The sequence below is a fragment of the Pristis pectinata genome, chromosome X (assembly GCF_009764475.1).
Source record: "Pristis pectinata isolate sPriPec2 chromosome X, sPriPec2.1.pri, whole genome shotgun sequence".
In the NCBI taxonomy this organism is placed as follows: Eukaryota; Metazoa; Chordata; class Chondrichthyes; order Rhinopristiformes; family Pristidae; genus Pristis; species Pristis pectinata.
Window position 1 is genome coordinate 5,768,327 of NC_067450.1, and position 15,545 is coordinate 5,783,871.

At 47.9% G+C, this 15,545-nt stretch overlaps 1 protein-coding gene across 2 annotated transcripts in view; it reads left to right on the plus strand.

Annotated features, from left to right (window-relative positions):
- The window catches only part of LOC127566937 (peripherin-like), a 35,904-nt gene extending 22,640 nt beyond the window's left edge, over nucleotides 1–13,264 (plus strand). The window contains exons 5-10 of one of the 2 annotated variants that reach the window (XM_052009473.1): nucleotides 1,579–1,704; nucleotides 3,392–3,612; nucleotides 4,670–4,740; nucleotides 5,619–5,662; nucleotides 5,760–5,836; nucleotides 9,253–13,247. In XM_052009473.1, coding sequence (XP_051865433.1) covers nucleotides 1,579–1,704; nucleotides 3,392–3,612; nucleotides 4,670–4,740; nucleotides 5,619–5,662; nucleotides 5,760–5,807 — 510 coding nt within the window. In that variant the 3' untranslated portion in view covers nucleotides 5,808–5,836; nucleotides 9,253–13,247. Of the gene's footprint in view, nucleotides 1–1,578; nucleotides 1,705–3,391; nucleotides 3,613–4,669; nucleotides 4,741–5,618; nucleotides 5,663–5,759; nucleotides 5,837–9,252 lie in introns of both variants that reach the window. The other variant, XM_052009472.1, reaches the window with a different exon arrangement.
- The last annotated feature ends 2,281 nt before the right edge of the window (nucleotides 13,265–15,545 follow it).

A 15,545-nucleotide genomic window follows, 5' to 3' on the forward strand; every position in this document is an offset into this window, starting at 1 on the left:
ATGTGCTGGCCCTGGAGAGGGTCCAGGGGAGGCTCTCAAGAATGATCCTGGGAATGAAAGGGTTAACGTATGATGAGCGGTTGTCTCTGGGCCTGTACTCGATGGAGTTCAGAAGGATGGGGGAGCGGGGTTGCGGGGTGGGGGTCTCACTGAAACCTGCTGCATACTGAAAGGCCTGGATAGAGTGGACGTGGAGAGGATGTTCCCATCAGTGAGAGAGTCCAGGATCCGAGGGCACAGCCTCAGAATGAAGGGACGTCCCTTCTCAACTGAGATGAGGAGGAATTTCTTCAGCCAGAGGGTGGTGAATCTGTGGAATTTATTGCCACAGACGGCTGTGGAGGCCAAGTCATTGGGTGTATTTAAGGCAGAGATTGATAGGTTCTTGATCGGTCAGGGGGTTAAGGGTTACAGGGAGAAGGTGGGAGAATGGGGTTGAAAAAAGTCGGCCATGATTGATTGATGGAGCAGATTCGATGGGCTGAATGGCCTAATTCTGCTCCTATATTTTATGGTTTGGGAGGTGCTGTCAGAGTAGCCTGGGCGAGTTACTGCAGTACATTTTGTAGATGGTACTCGCTGCAGCCACTGTGCTGTGGAGGGAGGGAGTGTTTAACTGTTTATAAACCTGTTCATCGTAATATATATATTTTTTAAAAAGGCTCAAAATTAGTGTCTTTGTACCTGGAATCAGAGTAACCATGGCAACACTGGCATTTGTTGGCCATCCCAAGACAATGTGGCTTGGGAATGGAGTCACGTGTAGGCCCAGGCCAGGTAGCTTGCTCTCTTTGAGGAATCAGTTGGGTCTTTTCTAATCTGACCGAACCTGAAAATTGCCAGGTTTAATCAGTCTAATTTCACAAAATGAACATTTTGAACAATAATGTTGTTCAACCTTCACATTGAAAGTTGTACGGCACAGAAACAGGCCCTTTGGCCCACTGTGTCCATGCTGACCTTTTTGCCCATCTACACCAATCCCATTTGCCCCCGTTAGGACCATATCCTTCTATACTGTGCCTATTTAAAGTGTCTGTCTAAATGCCTCTTCAACGTGGTGGTTGTATCTGATTCCTCCACCACCTCTGACAGTGAGTTCCAAACATCAACCACCTTGTCCCTCAGATCCCCTTTAAAACGCTTTCCTCTCTTTTGTTTCTGATACCCCCCCCCCACCATGGAGGAGAAAAGATTTTGACTATCTGCTTTACCTAGGCCTCTCATAATTTTGTCCACCTCTGCCGGGTCATCCCTTGGCCTGCTCCACTCCAGGGAGTGCAAGCCCAGCCTGTCCAATCGCTCCCCGTAACTCCGGCACGTTTCCCAAGGTTCCCTTTATCCTGCTATTGGTGACTCGTGTTGGATTCGGGATACACAAGTACCTTCCCGTTGCCTTATTTGTGAAGTTTGGTGGCTACCACTTGGTTGTTTGGCCTTGGAGGTAGCATGCTCGCTTCCTGGGCAAGGGGTTAGTATTTCCTCCTCCTTCCCTGGGCCGCTGTCCCTCAGCGCATACACTGCCTCGCTCCCTCGGGTAAGCCGCCTGCTCTGACTCCCTCTGCTCTCGCTCCCCAGTTTACAGACCTGACGGATGCTGCGAACCGGAATAACGAGACCCTGAGGCAGACCAAGCAAGACCTGAATGAGTCACGGCGCCAGATCCAGGCCCTGACCTGCGACCTGGATGCCCTGAGAGGAACCGTAAGTTGAAGATACCACCAGTCAGCCAGTGGAACGGGGGAGGGTGGTGGTGATGCCACCACCAGCTGTGGTGGGGAGTGTGGAAATGCAGAAGGTCTTGGGTCCTGTTGTGCAGCGGGTAGAGCCACTGCCCCTCAGATCCAGAGACCCGGGTTCGATCCTGACCTCTGGTGCTGTCTGTGTGGAGTTTGTACGTTCTCCCTGTCACTGCGTGGGGTTCCCCCTGGGTGCTCAGGTTTCCTCCCACATCCCGATGACGTGCAGGATGGTCAGTTAATTGGCTGCTGTAAAATTGCCCCCAGTGTGGAGGTGAGGGGGACAGACCAGATAAGGTCTATCAGAAAATCGTTGCACCCTGTACTCCATGGACTCTGTCTACACTTCTCGCTGCCTCGGTAAAGCAGCCAACGTAATCAAAGGCCCCTCCCACCCCGGACATTCTCTCTTCTCCCCTCTCTCATCGGACAGGAGATACAAAAGCCTGAAAACACGTATCACCAGGCTCAAGGACAGCTTCTATCCCGCTGTTATAAGACTGTTGAACGGTTTCCTAGTATGATAAGATGGACTCTTGACCTCACAATCTACCTCGTTATGACCTTGCACCTTATTGTCTGCCTGCACTGCACTTTCTCTGTAACTGTACTACCTCAATGCACTGATGTGATGAAATGATCTGTATGGATGGCATGCAAAACAGTTTGCACCTCAGGTACGTGACAATAAATAAACCGAATTATTTTCTTTATTTGCAGTTTGGTGATGCATGTGGATTTAGTGAACAAGAAACTAAATTCAGCCGATAAGAAAATTGGTGCTGGGGTACATCAGATTTCCTTTTCTGAAGAATATTAATGAATCAGGAGGGGTTTTATAATGATCCAGTTGTTTCATGATTACTATGAGACTTTTTTTGGAAAGCTAAACATTCCAGCTTTACTTAATTACAAGTTCCTCCTCTACTATGGTGAATTCAAATTCATCACCTTGGATCACAAGTCCAGCAACTCAATAACTCTAACGTAAGATACAAGTCTATAGGAAACTTTTCTATAAACTTCAGTTCAGAAGGACTCAAACTTCATTTGATTTAAGTTGAGAGATGTATATTTACATCTGTACCCTAGCACCAATTTTCTTCTCAGCTGGATATAGTTTCTTGTTCAGTAAATCCAGTTGTATCACTGAACTGTCAATCAACAATACAGGGTGCAATGAAGGATTTTCTGACAGACCAACCTGATTTTAAACTGCTTCGATTTGTCAGCTTGTGTGCCAGTTGGAATTGGTTTATTATTGTCATGTGTATTGAGATACGGTGAAAAACTTTGCAAGCCATCCATACAGATCATTTCAAAACATTACGTCGAGGTAGTACAAAAGGAAAACAATGCAGAATATAGTGTTACAGTTATAGAGAGTGCAGTGCAGGCAGACAGTAAGGTGCAAGGGCCATGATAAGGTTGATTGTAAGGTCAAGAGTTCATCTTTAACGTACAAGAGGTCTGTTCACTAGTCTTGTAACAGCAGGATAGAAGCTGTCCTTGAGCCTGGTGGTACAGTCAGACACTGATTCAAAAGGACTTCTTGGTGAATTGTGCTTGCCTGACATAGTATGGAATATACTCTGGGTGGTATCTGTGTAAGGAGAATCTGTGTGGTAAGCCTTTTGAGTATCTTTCTGCAGAATGAGTCTCTGTTGCGTCAGCTCCGCGAGATGGAGGAGCAGTTCTCCGCTGAGTCTGCCGGTTACCAGGACACCATCAGTCGGCTGGAGCAGGAGATCCACCACATGAAGGATGAGATGGCGAGACACCTGAGAGAGTATCAGGATCTGCTCAATGTCAAGATGGCCCTGGACATTGAAATTGCCACTTACAGGAAGCTACTGGAAGGGGAGGAGAGCAGGTGAGCAGGGCTGCTTGAGGAGCAGTTTTTGCAACTGTCACTCCTCTCCAAGGACTTGGCATCGTCCGGGGAATTCAGTGGTTCAGGCCCAGTTGGTATGGGGACAGCCCTTGCAGATCCTCATTAAGAGGCCATTCTCCATGTTGTGCCGTTAGGCAAGCTGATGCTGCAGAACTAGATGCACCCGATTTCTGACTGCGTTCCGACTGTTGGGCACCTTCAGCTTCCAACTTGGCACAGATCTGGTCAAACCCAGCAGTCACCACTTCCAAATTGCACATTGTCCTGATTGGAATGATCATTACTGGTTCTGTGGGCAGCACCTTTGCCTCAGAGTCAGGAGGTTCTGGGTTCAAGTCCTGCTCTAAAGATTTCCTTATACATATAACACATGAGGATACAAGTCAGCTCATGGTAGGTCCCAACAGAGCAATGCTCTCGCTCTCGGAAATTGGGACTAGCTGGGTGGGCACCATGGTCTGTATGGACTCGTTGGGCTGAAGGGCTTGTATTTTGTGCTGTATTGCTCTGTGACTCTCATTACCATAATTCCCCTTTGATTCTTTTATCACTTACCTACACTAGGAACAATTTACAAGCCGCCAATCCTACTAGCACATCCTTGATGTAGGAGGAAACCAGAGCACCCGGGGGAAACCATGAGGTCACAGGGAGAACATGCAAACTCTGCACAGACAGCGCCGGAGGTCGGGATTGAACCCAGTTCTCTGGAGCTGTGAGGCAGTGCCTCCACCAGTTGTCCCACCGTACCAATCATTTGAGTGAAGTGTGGCACTCTGGTGGAGTGCTGCACTGGCTGAAATTCCAGTCTGTCAACCAGTTTTCAGCCAATGATGTATGGGGGAGAAAATGTTTGTTCCTGCCTCTCCATCAGTGGAAGCAGAAAGAGAAAATCATTCCAAACCTCAAGATGGTTGGATAGAGGGAAAAAAATAAAATTAAAATGAAAAGGGCAGTGAATAAGAAAATAAATATCCAGCTGATACTTTTTGTACATTGGGACTTTTATTTGGTGTTTTTTGCATTAATATTCCAGTAAGACGTTTGCAAGAGTTTTTCAACCAGTTTCCGTGGAAGGTGTGGTGGTGGAAACAGCAGGAACTCAAGGTGATTGGCAGCTTGTGCTTAGGGTCACTTGATTCTGATAATCCTGGTGTCCACTTTCAGCATTCCCACTGGACTGGGGTTTTCCCATCAGGGTTGGGGTTTTAGAGCAGTTCCTTATTTTTATGCAAAGCTGTGAATGGAACTTTCCCAAAGATCTCTCACCAAGACCCTGCACTCTGACCCAGAAGAGGAAAATCACACCAAGAAGTTGACCATAATAGAACAAAAACTGCTTAGGCCAGATAGAGGAAGCAAAGAGATTAGTATTCATACAGCACCTTAACAGATCTCCTGTGCAATCAAAGATTTACATTTTAACTAAACGTTTTGACCAATGTGCACAGCAGGATCCCACTGTAATAAATGACTGGTTTCTTTCTTCATATTGGAGTGAGAGAGCAGTGCTGGTCAGGATGCCTTCTGCTTATTTTTAAATAATGCCCAGAGAGTGAGAACATCGAGCAGAACAGGCAGATGAAGCCTGAATAGGGGGCAGCGTTCCCTTAGTACTGCATTGGTTTGTGAACCTAGTTGTGTGCAGTCCATTTGCAAAAAGAATGTCCCTGAAGCTCCTGAAAGTCTAAAAGGCTGGAAGTTTAAAGATTATGAGTGAAAGCACCTGTAAGCTGGCCTAATATATCAATGCAAGCTACTCAAATGCACCTCTGGTCTGTGAGGTGGATGCCAATGATGGAGACGGTATAGCATCATTAAGTAACTGCTTTGATCATCACACATGTGTTACTGTGTTGGGAAGTGATACCTGCAGCCCACGCTGTTACACAATAAGATTTCCAATGGCTCACCAGATCTGTGGAACTTTGAGGTGAAGTATTACAGAATTAACAATTACTGTCTGTCTCTTTTTGCCTCCTTAGGATTGCAGTCCCGGTCCAATCCTTTGCCTCGCTCAGCTTTCGAGGTGAGTCTGTAAGGGTTTAGAAGAGCCTTGAAATGTTTAAGATGGTCCCTTTCACCTCAGTGTGGTGATTTCCTGTTTGTTTGGTTCCATATTTTAGACTATGATCACAATCTGCAAGACATTCAAACCAGGAAGACGGTGTTAATCAAAACTATTGAGACCCAGGATGGAGAGGTGAGAATTATGAATTAAAGGAGTCTTTTTTGTGTTGTTGGAGAAACGTGGATAGTCTCTGAAACAACACCTTTTGAGGGATATCACTAATTGGTTTCTTTCCAGCAAAGCTAAACCTAGAACTAAAAGCAAGGGAAAGAGTTCAGATTAATTCCTAAACTGATTGTGGACATAGTCATCAACTGTGGATATAGATATCCCCTCAGCAAGTCATTAGAGACGGATAGCTGCAGTTGATAAGCTGACACTTCAAACTAACCAACAGAAAAAACAAAGGACCGCAGATGCTGGAACCTAGATGAAAAACACGATGATGCTGGAGGGACTCAGCAGGCCAGGCAACATCCGTGGAGAAAAGCAGACAGTCAATGTTTCAGGACAGGACCCTTCAGGACTGAAGATAGGAAAAGGGGAAGCTCCCCCCTCCATGCTGCTTCCCTTTCCTAGACTTTTTTTCTACCTTTTTTCCTCTCTCCTTACCTTTGACCCTCTGGTCTCCCCTCCTCCCCCGCACCTGCGTATCACCACCTCTTACCCACATCTACCTATCACCACCTTGTGCCCACCCTGCCTCCCCTCTTTTGTCCACCTATCACTGCTCTGCTTTTCCCTCCTATATATTGGGCTTCCCCTTTTCCTATCTTCAGTCCTGAAGAAGGGTCCTGACCCGAAAACGTTGATCATCTGCTTTTCTCCACGGATGCTGCCTGGCCTGCTGAGTTCCTCCAGCATCATCGTGTTTTTCATTAACCAATAGAGATAGAAAGCTGTAATTGCCATCCCTCCACTGTTCACCAGGCCAGCCAATAGGGAGATGGATACCAGTGGTTTAACACAACACCAGCTTGCATGCATATAGCATCTTTAATGTACTGAAATGTTCAAAGATGCTTCACAGGAGTATCGTCAACCAACATTTGAAACTGAGCCATATCTGAAGACATTAGAGAAAGCATGTGGTCAAAGAGGTGGGTTTTAAGGAGAAAAGAGTCATGCATCATGAAAACAGGCCCTTCAGCCCAACTCATCCATACCGACCAAGATGCCCATCTGAGCTAGTTTCACTTGTGCCCGCATTTGGCCCATATCCCTCTAACCCTTTCCCATCCATGTCCCTGTCCAAGTGTCTTTTAAGTGTTGTTATTGTACCTGCCTCACTCACTTCCTCTAGCGCCTCGCTCCATGTATTTTTTTAAAAAAAAAAGCTGTCCCTCAGGTTCCTGTTAAATCTCTCCCCTCTCTCCTTAAACCTATGTCTTCTAGTTTTTGATTCCCCAACTCTGGGGGAGGGGGTGAAGACTGCATTTTCCCTATCTATACTCATGATTTTGTACACCTCTATAAGATCACCCCTCAGTCTCCTGTGCTCTAGTGAATAAAGTCCTAGCCTGCCCAATCTCTCCCTATAACCCAGTCCCTCAAATTCCAGCAACATCCTTAAATCTTTTCTGCACTCTTTCCAGCTTAACGGCAGTGGCCAGAACTGAACACGGTATTTCCAAGTTCAGCCTCACTAACATCTTGTACAACTGAAACATAACATCCCAGCTTCTATACTCAGTGCCCTGACTGATGAAGGTCAGCATGTCAAATGCCTTCACCACCCTGTCTACCTAGAGCACAGAAACAGGCCCTTCAGCCCATCTATTCCATGCTGGCCTGGTTTTCTGCCTAGTCCCATCTATCTGCACCCGGACCATATCCCTCCATACCTCTCCCATCCATGCACCTATCCAAACTTAAATGTTATACTTGAACCCACATCCACCACTTCCACTGGCAGCTCGTTCCACACTCGCACCGCCCTCTGAGTGAAGTAGTTCCCCCCTCAGATTCCCCTTAAATATTTCACCTTTCACTCCGAACCTATGACCTGCAGTTCTAGTCTCACCCAACCTGAGGGGGGAAAAGCCTGCATGCATTCACCCTATCCATACCCCTCATAATTTTGTATACCTCTAAGATCTCATTTTCCTGCACTCCAGGGAATAAAGTCCTAACCTATTCAACCTTTCCCTATAAACTCAGTCCTCAAGTCCCAGCAAACATCCGTGTAAATTTTCCTCTGCACTCTTTCAAGCTTATTGATATCTTTCCATGTAGGTTAGGTGACAGAACTGCACACAATACTCTAAACTTGGTCTCACCAACATTTTGTACAACTTCAACATAACATCCCAACTCCTGTACTCAATGCCCTGATTTATGAAGGCTAATGTGCCAAAGCTCTCTTACGACCCTGTCTACCTGGACGCCTACTTTCAAGGAATTATGGATCTGTACTCCCAGGTCCCTTTGGTCCTACCGCACACACCTCAGTGCCCTACCAGTTCACTGCGTAAGTCTTACCCTGGTTTTGTCCATCCCACATGTCTGCATTAAATTCCACCTGCCATTTTGCAGCCCATTTTCCCAGCTGGTCAAGATCACGCTGCAAGCTTTGATAGTCTTCCTCGCTGTCCACTACACCCCCAGTCTTGGTGTCATCTGCAAATTTGCTGATCCACTTTACCACCTTATCTAAATCATTGATATAGATGACAAATAACAACGGACCCAGCATCGATCCCTGTGGCACACCACTCATCACAGGCCGCTAGTCAGAGAGACAACCATCTACTCCCACTCTCTGGCTTCTCCCGCTGAGCCAATGTTGAATCTAATTGGCTACTTCATCCTGAATGCCAAGTGACTTCACCTTCTGGACCAGCCTCCCATGCGGGACTTTCTCAAAGGCCTTGCTAAAGTCCATGTAGACAACATCCACCACCTTTCCCTCGTCGACCTTCTTGGTAACCTCCTCAAAACTAAGATTGGTTAGACGTGACCTACCACACACAAAGCCATGTTGACTATCCCTAACCAGGCCCAGTCTTTCCAAATACTTGTATATCCTGTCCCTCAGAATGCCTTCCAGTAATTTACCAACGACTGACATCAGGCTCACCGGCCTATAATTTCCCAGTTTATTCTTAGAGCCTTTCTTGAAAAACGGAACAACCTGTGACACCACTTTCAGGGAACTGTGTACTTGTAGCATCTGAAAGGATGAATCCCTGCACTGATCACAAACCAGCCATCAGGAAATGGGTTCTTTGAATAGGTATTCAACTGTGTGATTCACAAAGATAATTACACAAACATACTAATTTAGTCATCAAGGAAATGAATACTGTGGGTGTCTGATTCCTCTGAATGAGAGGGTTTACCACTTTGTTCTACAGACTAGAGTTCCACTCCCTGCATTTAACTTGGATTAGCTACAGTCCTGTCCCCATTGATTGCTAATCTGACTGCCTCCATTTCATGACTGAAGGGGCTTTCCACAGTTTAGTAACTCTTTCGTTGAACTTGGTGCCTATTTGCAGATATTTATCTATTTGTTTTTAAATTCAAGTTGTTCTTTGATTCCACAGGTGGTTAATGAATCCAGAAAGGAGCAGCAGAACGATCGGGATCATTGAATGGGCACAGCACCAAACAATAGTTGGAGTAAAATGGGTGCAGAAGAGAAGACTGATTTTCCCTTTAGTTTCCTTTTATTTCTGTCACCCACAGTTTAAAGCTCAGAGCTGTAGAAATTCCCAGTTAATCCATTGTACTTGTTTCATTGGGCACTCACCCCAGGCAGCAAGGAAACCCAAGGCCTGAGATGGGAAACAGGCCCTTCAGCCCATCGAGTTTGTGCTGACCATCAACCACCCACTTACACCAACCCTTCACCGATCTGGTTTTATTCTCCATCGACTCCACCACAGCTCCCACCCCCCCGCCCCCTGATTCTACCCCTCACCTACACACTGGGGGCAATTTACAGCTGCCAGTTAGCCTACCAACCTGCATGTTTTTGGGATGTGGGAGGAAGCCCACAGGGTCACGGAGAACGTGCAAGCTCCACACAGACGGTGCCGGAGGTTGGGATCGAACCGGGGTGTCTGGAGCTGTGAAGCAGCAGCTTGCGGGCTCCTTATTTAAACCTGTACAACCCTAAATCTAGACATTTTCCAAATGAAATCCTCAAAAGTGCATTGCTCCCTCTTGTCTCTGGGTCTCCCAGCAAAGTTACAAAGAGGAGGCTGAAATTTGGTGTGCAGAATCCACAGAGCAGTCATAGGAAAGAACTTTAGGAACAGGCTGTTCAGCCCATTGAGGCTATTCTGGCATTCAGTTCTGTCATGCCTGACGTCCACTTAACAGCACCCATCTCCTTCAACCACCTTACAACCAGTTCGAACACTCAGTCACCCCATTCCCAAAGGCCTTGTGGGGGAAGAGTTCCAGATGCCCAATGCACTTTGTTTGAAGTGCTTCTGACGTTGACCTTAAATAGCCTGTCTTTAACATCCTTCTGGACTTTCCCACCCCTCCCACACATACTCCCCAGCAGAAGGAAGCCAGCACTTCAGCTGGGGTTGAATTTGTAGAAAAGCTGCTTCCTATCTACCCTATCAGTCATTGAGGCCAGCTGAAATCTGGAAGTTTTTTCTTTGGGGATTGAAATCCAAGGACTTTGCTCCCTGGTGACCCAGTGACTGCCATTTAATCGGGAGGGTCTCAGTGTCTTCTGGCCAGTGACTGGAGTCAGGACAGGGCACAGTGTATACAGGAACTCTCCAGATTTGAGCTGGATTCTCTTATAATTAATGAAGATTGCTGAAGCTCCAGGAATATTAGAAAGCTTTGGGTTCCCTGTTTCCCTTCATGTGTTCACTAGCTTCTGTTTCGAATGGACTCTGTGGCTGAGCGTCCGCGGCCCATGTGTTCCTCGCCCTTGAATATATTCTGTGACCACCCCTGCACTGGTCTGTGGGGGCAGAGAACTCCGAGGGTTCTTCCCGAAGGGTTTTCCATTACTGTCTCCGGTCACTGAGGCCTTTCAGCCCTGGCCTTGGCTTCAAAAGCCTGTGGTTTCCATTGGAGCAAAGTTCTGGGGATTTGATCCAGATGAGTATTAGTGCTTCAGGAAACTACAGGCCTATGGTTACCGGTGTAAAAACCATGTTATGGAGGTCACTTTCAATTTTTGTAAAGAAATATTCACCAGGACCAAAGTTAGTGTGGCAGGGTGGGAAGGGCAAGGATGTATTTTATCCTGGTGACTTACAAATCGTGTTTTAGAATAATACAGCAGGGAAACAGGCCCTTCAGCCCATCTGCTCCATGCTGACCAAGATGCCCATCCACGCTAGTCACATTTGGCCCATATCCCTCTAAACCTTTTCTATCCATGTACCTGGCTACCTTCCCCCTCTCTGTCCGGATGAAGGGTCTGGACCCAAAATGTCGACTGTTTATTTCCCTCCTCAGATGCTGCCTGACCCGCTGAGTTCCTCCAGTGTTTTGTGTGTGTTGCTCCAGATTCCAGCATTTTGCTGTCTCCTGTGTTAATCCATTTACCTGTCCCAGTGTCTTTTAAAAAGTTGTTATCGTACCTACCACTTCCTCTGGCAGCTCGTTCCATATACTCACCACCCTCTGCAATAAATGAAAAGTTCCTAGTAAATCTCTCCCATCTCACCTTAAACCTGCGGAAAAGGAAACCCCTGCATTCACCCTATCTATCATCCTCATGATTTTGTACACCTCTGTAAGATCACCTGTCTCCTACACTCCAAGGAATAAAGACCCAGCCTGTCCAACCTCTCCCTATAACTCAAGTCCTCAAGTCCTGGCAACATAGTTATAAATTTTTTCTGCACTCCTTCCAGTTTATGAATGTTTTCCTCTATCCAAAGGACCAAAATTGAACACAATATCCAAAATACGGCCTCGCTGATTTCTTGTACCACCGCAACATAACTTCCTGACTGCTGAAGGCCAATGTGCCAAAAGCTGCCTTCACCACCCTGTCTATCCGTGGCTTCACTTCCTATGTGTTGGGGAACCAAAATGCAGTCAGAAAGGTGCACCATCCCCTGAGAGAGTGTAACATTGACCCTCTGTAAGGCATGCCAGTGCAATTCAAATCAACTGAGGGCACAGGTGGTATCATTGGCATGGCTTGGGGTTGGTTCAGATAGCAAATGAGAGATTCGGGACACTCTGCATGGTTTGGCAGTGTGCTGTGCACCTTTGGCTTCGGTAGGAATGATGTCGAGGCTTTGGAAGGGTGCACCGTGAGCTCAACATGATGGAACTGTACTGGGAGGCGTCTTGTCAGGCACGAGTCACTCAGATGCACGTTCACAAGACCGCATACCTGGATTTAGACCAAGCAGGGTGGACACACAATACCAGTCAGAAATGTGCACAATTACTGGGATTCACACTTTGGAATGCACCCACTGAGATTTGGACATATAGAATGCTCATGAGGTTGAACACCAGTGTGGAGGGGAAGATTTTCACACTGAGACTGCTGAGTTAGTGGTTGAATTGGAGCCCATTGAAGAATTGGTTATTGGTTTATTATTGTCACATGTACTGAGATACAGTGACAAACTTTGCTTTGTGTGCCATCCATACAGATCAATCTAAATATAAGTACGTTGAGGTAATACAAAGGAAAACAATAACAGAATGCAGAATAAAGTGTCACAGTTACAGAGAAAGTGCAGTGCAGGCAGGCAATAAGGTGCAAGGTCATAACGAGGTAGATTGTGAGGTCAAGAGTCCATCTTTATCATGCAAGAGGTCCATTCAAGTGTCTGATAACAGATGAATAGAAGCTGTCCTTGAGCCTGGTGGTAGGTGCTTTCAGGCTTTTGCATCTTCTGCCCAATGGGAGGGGGGAGAAGAGAGAATGTCCGGGGCTGGGAGGGGTCTTCAATTATGTTGACCGCTTTCCCGAGGCAGCGAGAAGTGTAGACGGAGTCCACAGAGGGGAGACTGGTATGCGTGGTTAAAGTGAAGGGGCATATGGGGATAGGGCACGCAGGTGGGAGTGGTATATAGCACAGGCTGCTGGGCTGAATGGCCTGCTCCTGTGCTGTAATTCCTTGACTACGGCTCAGAAATGAAGACCAATACCCCAGGACCCCCAGGGCAGCTGAGGGAGTACGGGTGGGACTGCGCTGGTGTAATCCTAAATGGATTTGGCCCAGAAGCCCAGACAGAACGGTGGGAGATAGAGATGCACTGATTCAAACAAACACACACTGAAGATATAAAGACACGACTCTGGTAGTGCTTGTGGGCCCAAGTTACAAGCGGTGGTGGTCACAAGTGAATTTCTGATTTTTTTGTTTAAAAACTTTAAACCCATTAACCTATGACCTGTTTATGACCCCCAGCAGCGCCTCCTCCCCCTTCTCTCTCCCAAAACTTTGCCTTTGTTGGACTTCTGCTCTCCCGTTGTAAACCATTGGCTCAAAATACCCCGAATGCATCGGTTGCAGATCAAACCTGCTCAGAACTGTCCGCGTCTGCCGCGGTTGCGAAGCGTTGGATTGTAAGGTGACAGTTTGTGAAATAAAAGTGTACACACTGCTGGAGTGTTTGGACTGAGAGTGAGTTCGTCAGCAGGGAAGTGTTGGCCTGAAACCCAACCCCCCCCCACAGCTGGATAGCCCCTTTATTGACCTCCTCAGCCACGATGGGCTGAATGGCCTCGTGTGTTATAAATGTTCTCTGGGGCAGGATGTGGAGAGCACAAGGTGTGAATAGGATGGGGCAGGAGGTGGGTGGGTCGTGTGTAGCCCCTCAGTCGATCTTAATCCCTCCTGTGAGATTAAAGGATCCCCTCCCAACCTCAGATAAGAGCTTCCAATTTCCCGGGGGGTAGATGGGATCTGGGACACGCTGGGTGAGGAGATGGGGAAGGCAGAGACTGGGACAACGTTGTTTAAAGGGGATTCTGAGGGGCAAGTTTTTCACCCAGAGGGTGGTGGATGTGTGGAATGAGCTGCCAGAGGAAGTGGCAGAGGTGGGTACAGTTACAACGTTTAATAGACATTTGGACAGGTACACGGATAGGAAAGGTTTAGAGGGACATGGACCAAACGCAGGCAACGTGGGACTAGCTCAGGTGGGCACCTTGGTCGGCACGGATGAGTTGGGCCGAAGGGCCTGCTTCTGTGCTGTATAACTCTTGAGAGAGCCGTGGTGTGGTCGAGGTGTGCCCGGGACGCCGAGCCTTTCCGGTTCCAGGGCAGGTTACATGGTGCTGGACACCCTCGGACCTGATCCTGATGCCTTTCCACGACTACGGTGATTTCCCTCGACACGGAAGTGTCCGAAGTGCCCACATTGGCGTCTCAGCTTGCCCTCTGACCTTCCATCAGTGGCGGGTGAGGTGCTGCCCACTGGTGGAGCTTGAACCCACATGTGGACCCACCGCAAGGTTCAGTCCACTGGGCAGCAGTCATCCCTGCTGTACGGAACACTTCTGAGATCAACTCCCTACAGCTGAGCTCTGGGGCGATGCTGCCAACACCGTCTCTGCAACGTCCTCCGAACCCGCTGGAAGAACAAGTGAACCAGGATCGAGGCCCCGGTTACACACCATTGCCTTCAATGGACCGTCCCGAGACAGACACTCCATTCCGAGCTCTGTCGTTGGAGGAGATTAGCAGGTGGAGGATTTGCTCAAGGGTCTCCTTGAAAGAAACACAACATCCCCGCCGACTCGCGGGAATCTCTGACCCATGACCGCTCAGAGTGGAGAAAGGGCATTCAGGATGGGATTGGGAGCCTCAAGTCCATGGATCGGGAGCACACAGAAATCCTGTGTGAGTGGCAGAAGGATCGCACCACCACACAAACTAACCACCCGTCCACCCCGTCACTCATACCGTCACCCGCCCCCTGCCCCGTCTGCGGAAGAGTCTGTGGGTCCCATCGGTCACCTCAGAACCCCCAGGACCGGAGGGGAAGGAAGTCACCCTCCATTCCCAGGGACTGCTGGGGAGAAGTAGAGCTGCACCATTTGAGCTGTTAGTCCATAGCCTCGGCTGTGACCCAGCGGGAAGCTCTTTCCGCTGGACCGGAAGTTCATGGGTTCAAATCCCACTCCAGAAACTTGAGCACAGAAGCCTGGGATGATCCTGCAGTGCGGAGCGGAGGGAGTGTGGGAAACAGAGGTGCCTGCTTTCAGTCGAGATAGAACATCGAACACTACAGCGCAGTACAGGCCCTTCGGCCCACAATATTGTGCCGATATTTTATCCTGCTCTAAGACCTATCTAACCCTTCCCTCCCACATAGCCCCCTATTTTTCTATCATTCATGTGTCTACCTAAGAGTCTCTTAGATGTCCCTGATGTATCTGCCCCCACAACCTCTGCCGGCAGTGCGTTCCACGCACCCACCACCCTCTGTGTAAAAAAACTTACTTCTGACATGCCCCTTATACCTTCCTCCAATCACCTTAAAATTATGTCCCCTCGTGTTATCCATTGTTGCCCTGGGAAAAAGTCTCTTGACTGTCCACTCGATCTATGCCTCTTATCATCTTGTACACCTCTATCAAGTCACCTCTCATCCTCCTTTGCTCCAAAGAGAAAATCCCTAGTTCACTCAACCTATCCTCATAAGACATGCTCTCCAATCCAGGCAGCATCCTGGGAAATCTCCTCTGCACTCTCTCTAAAGCTTCCACATCCTTCCTATAATGAGGCGACCAGAACTGAACACAATACTCCAAGTGTGGTCTGACCAGAGTTCTATCGAGCTGCAACATTACCTCGCGGCTCTTGAACTCAATACCCCGACTAATGAAGGCCAACACTCCATACACCTTCTTACAAACCTATCGACCTGCGCGGCAACC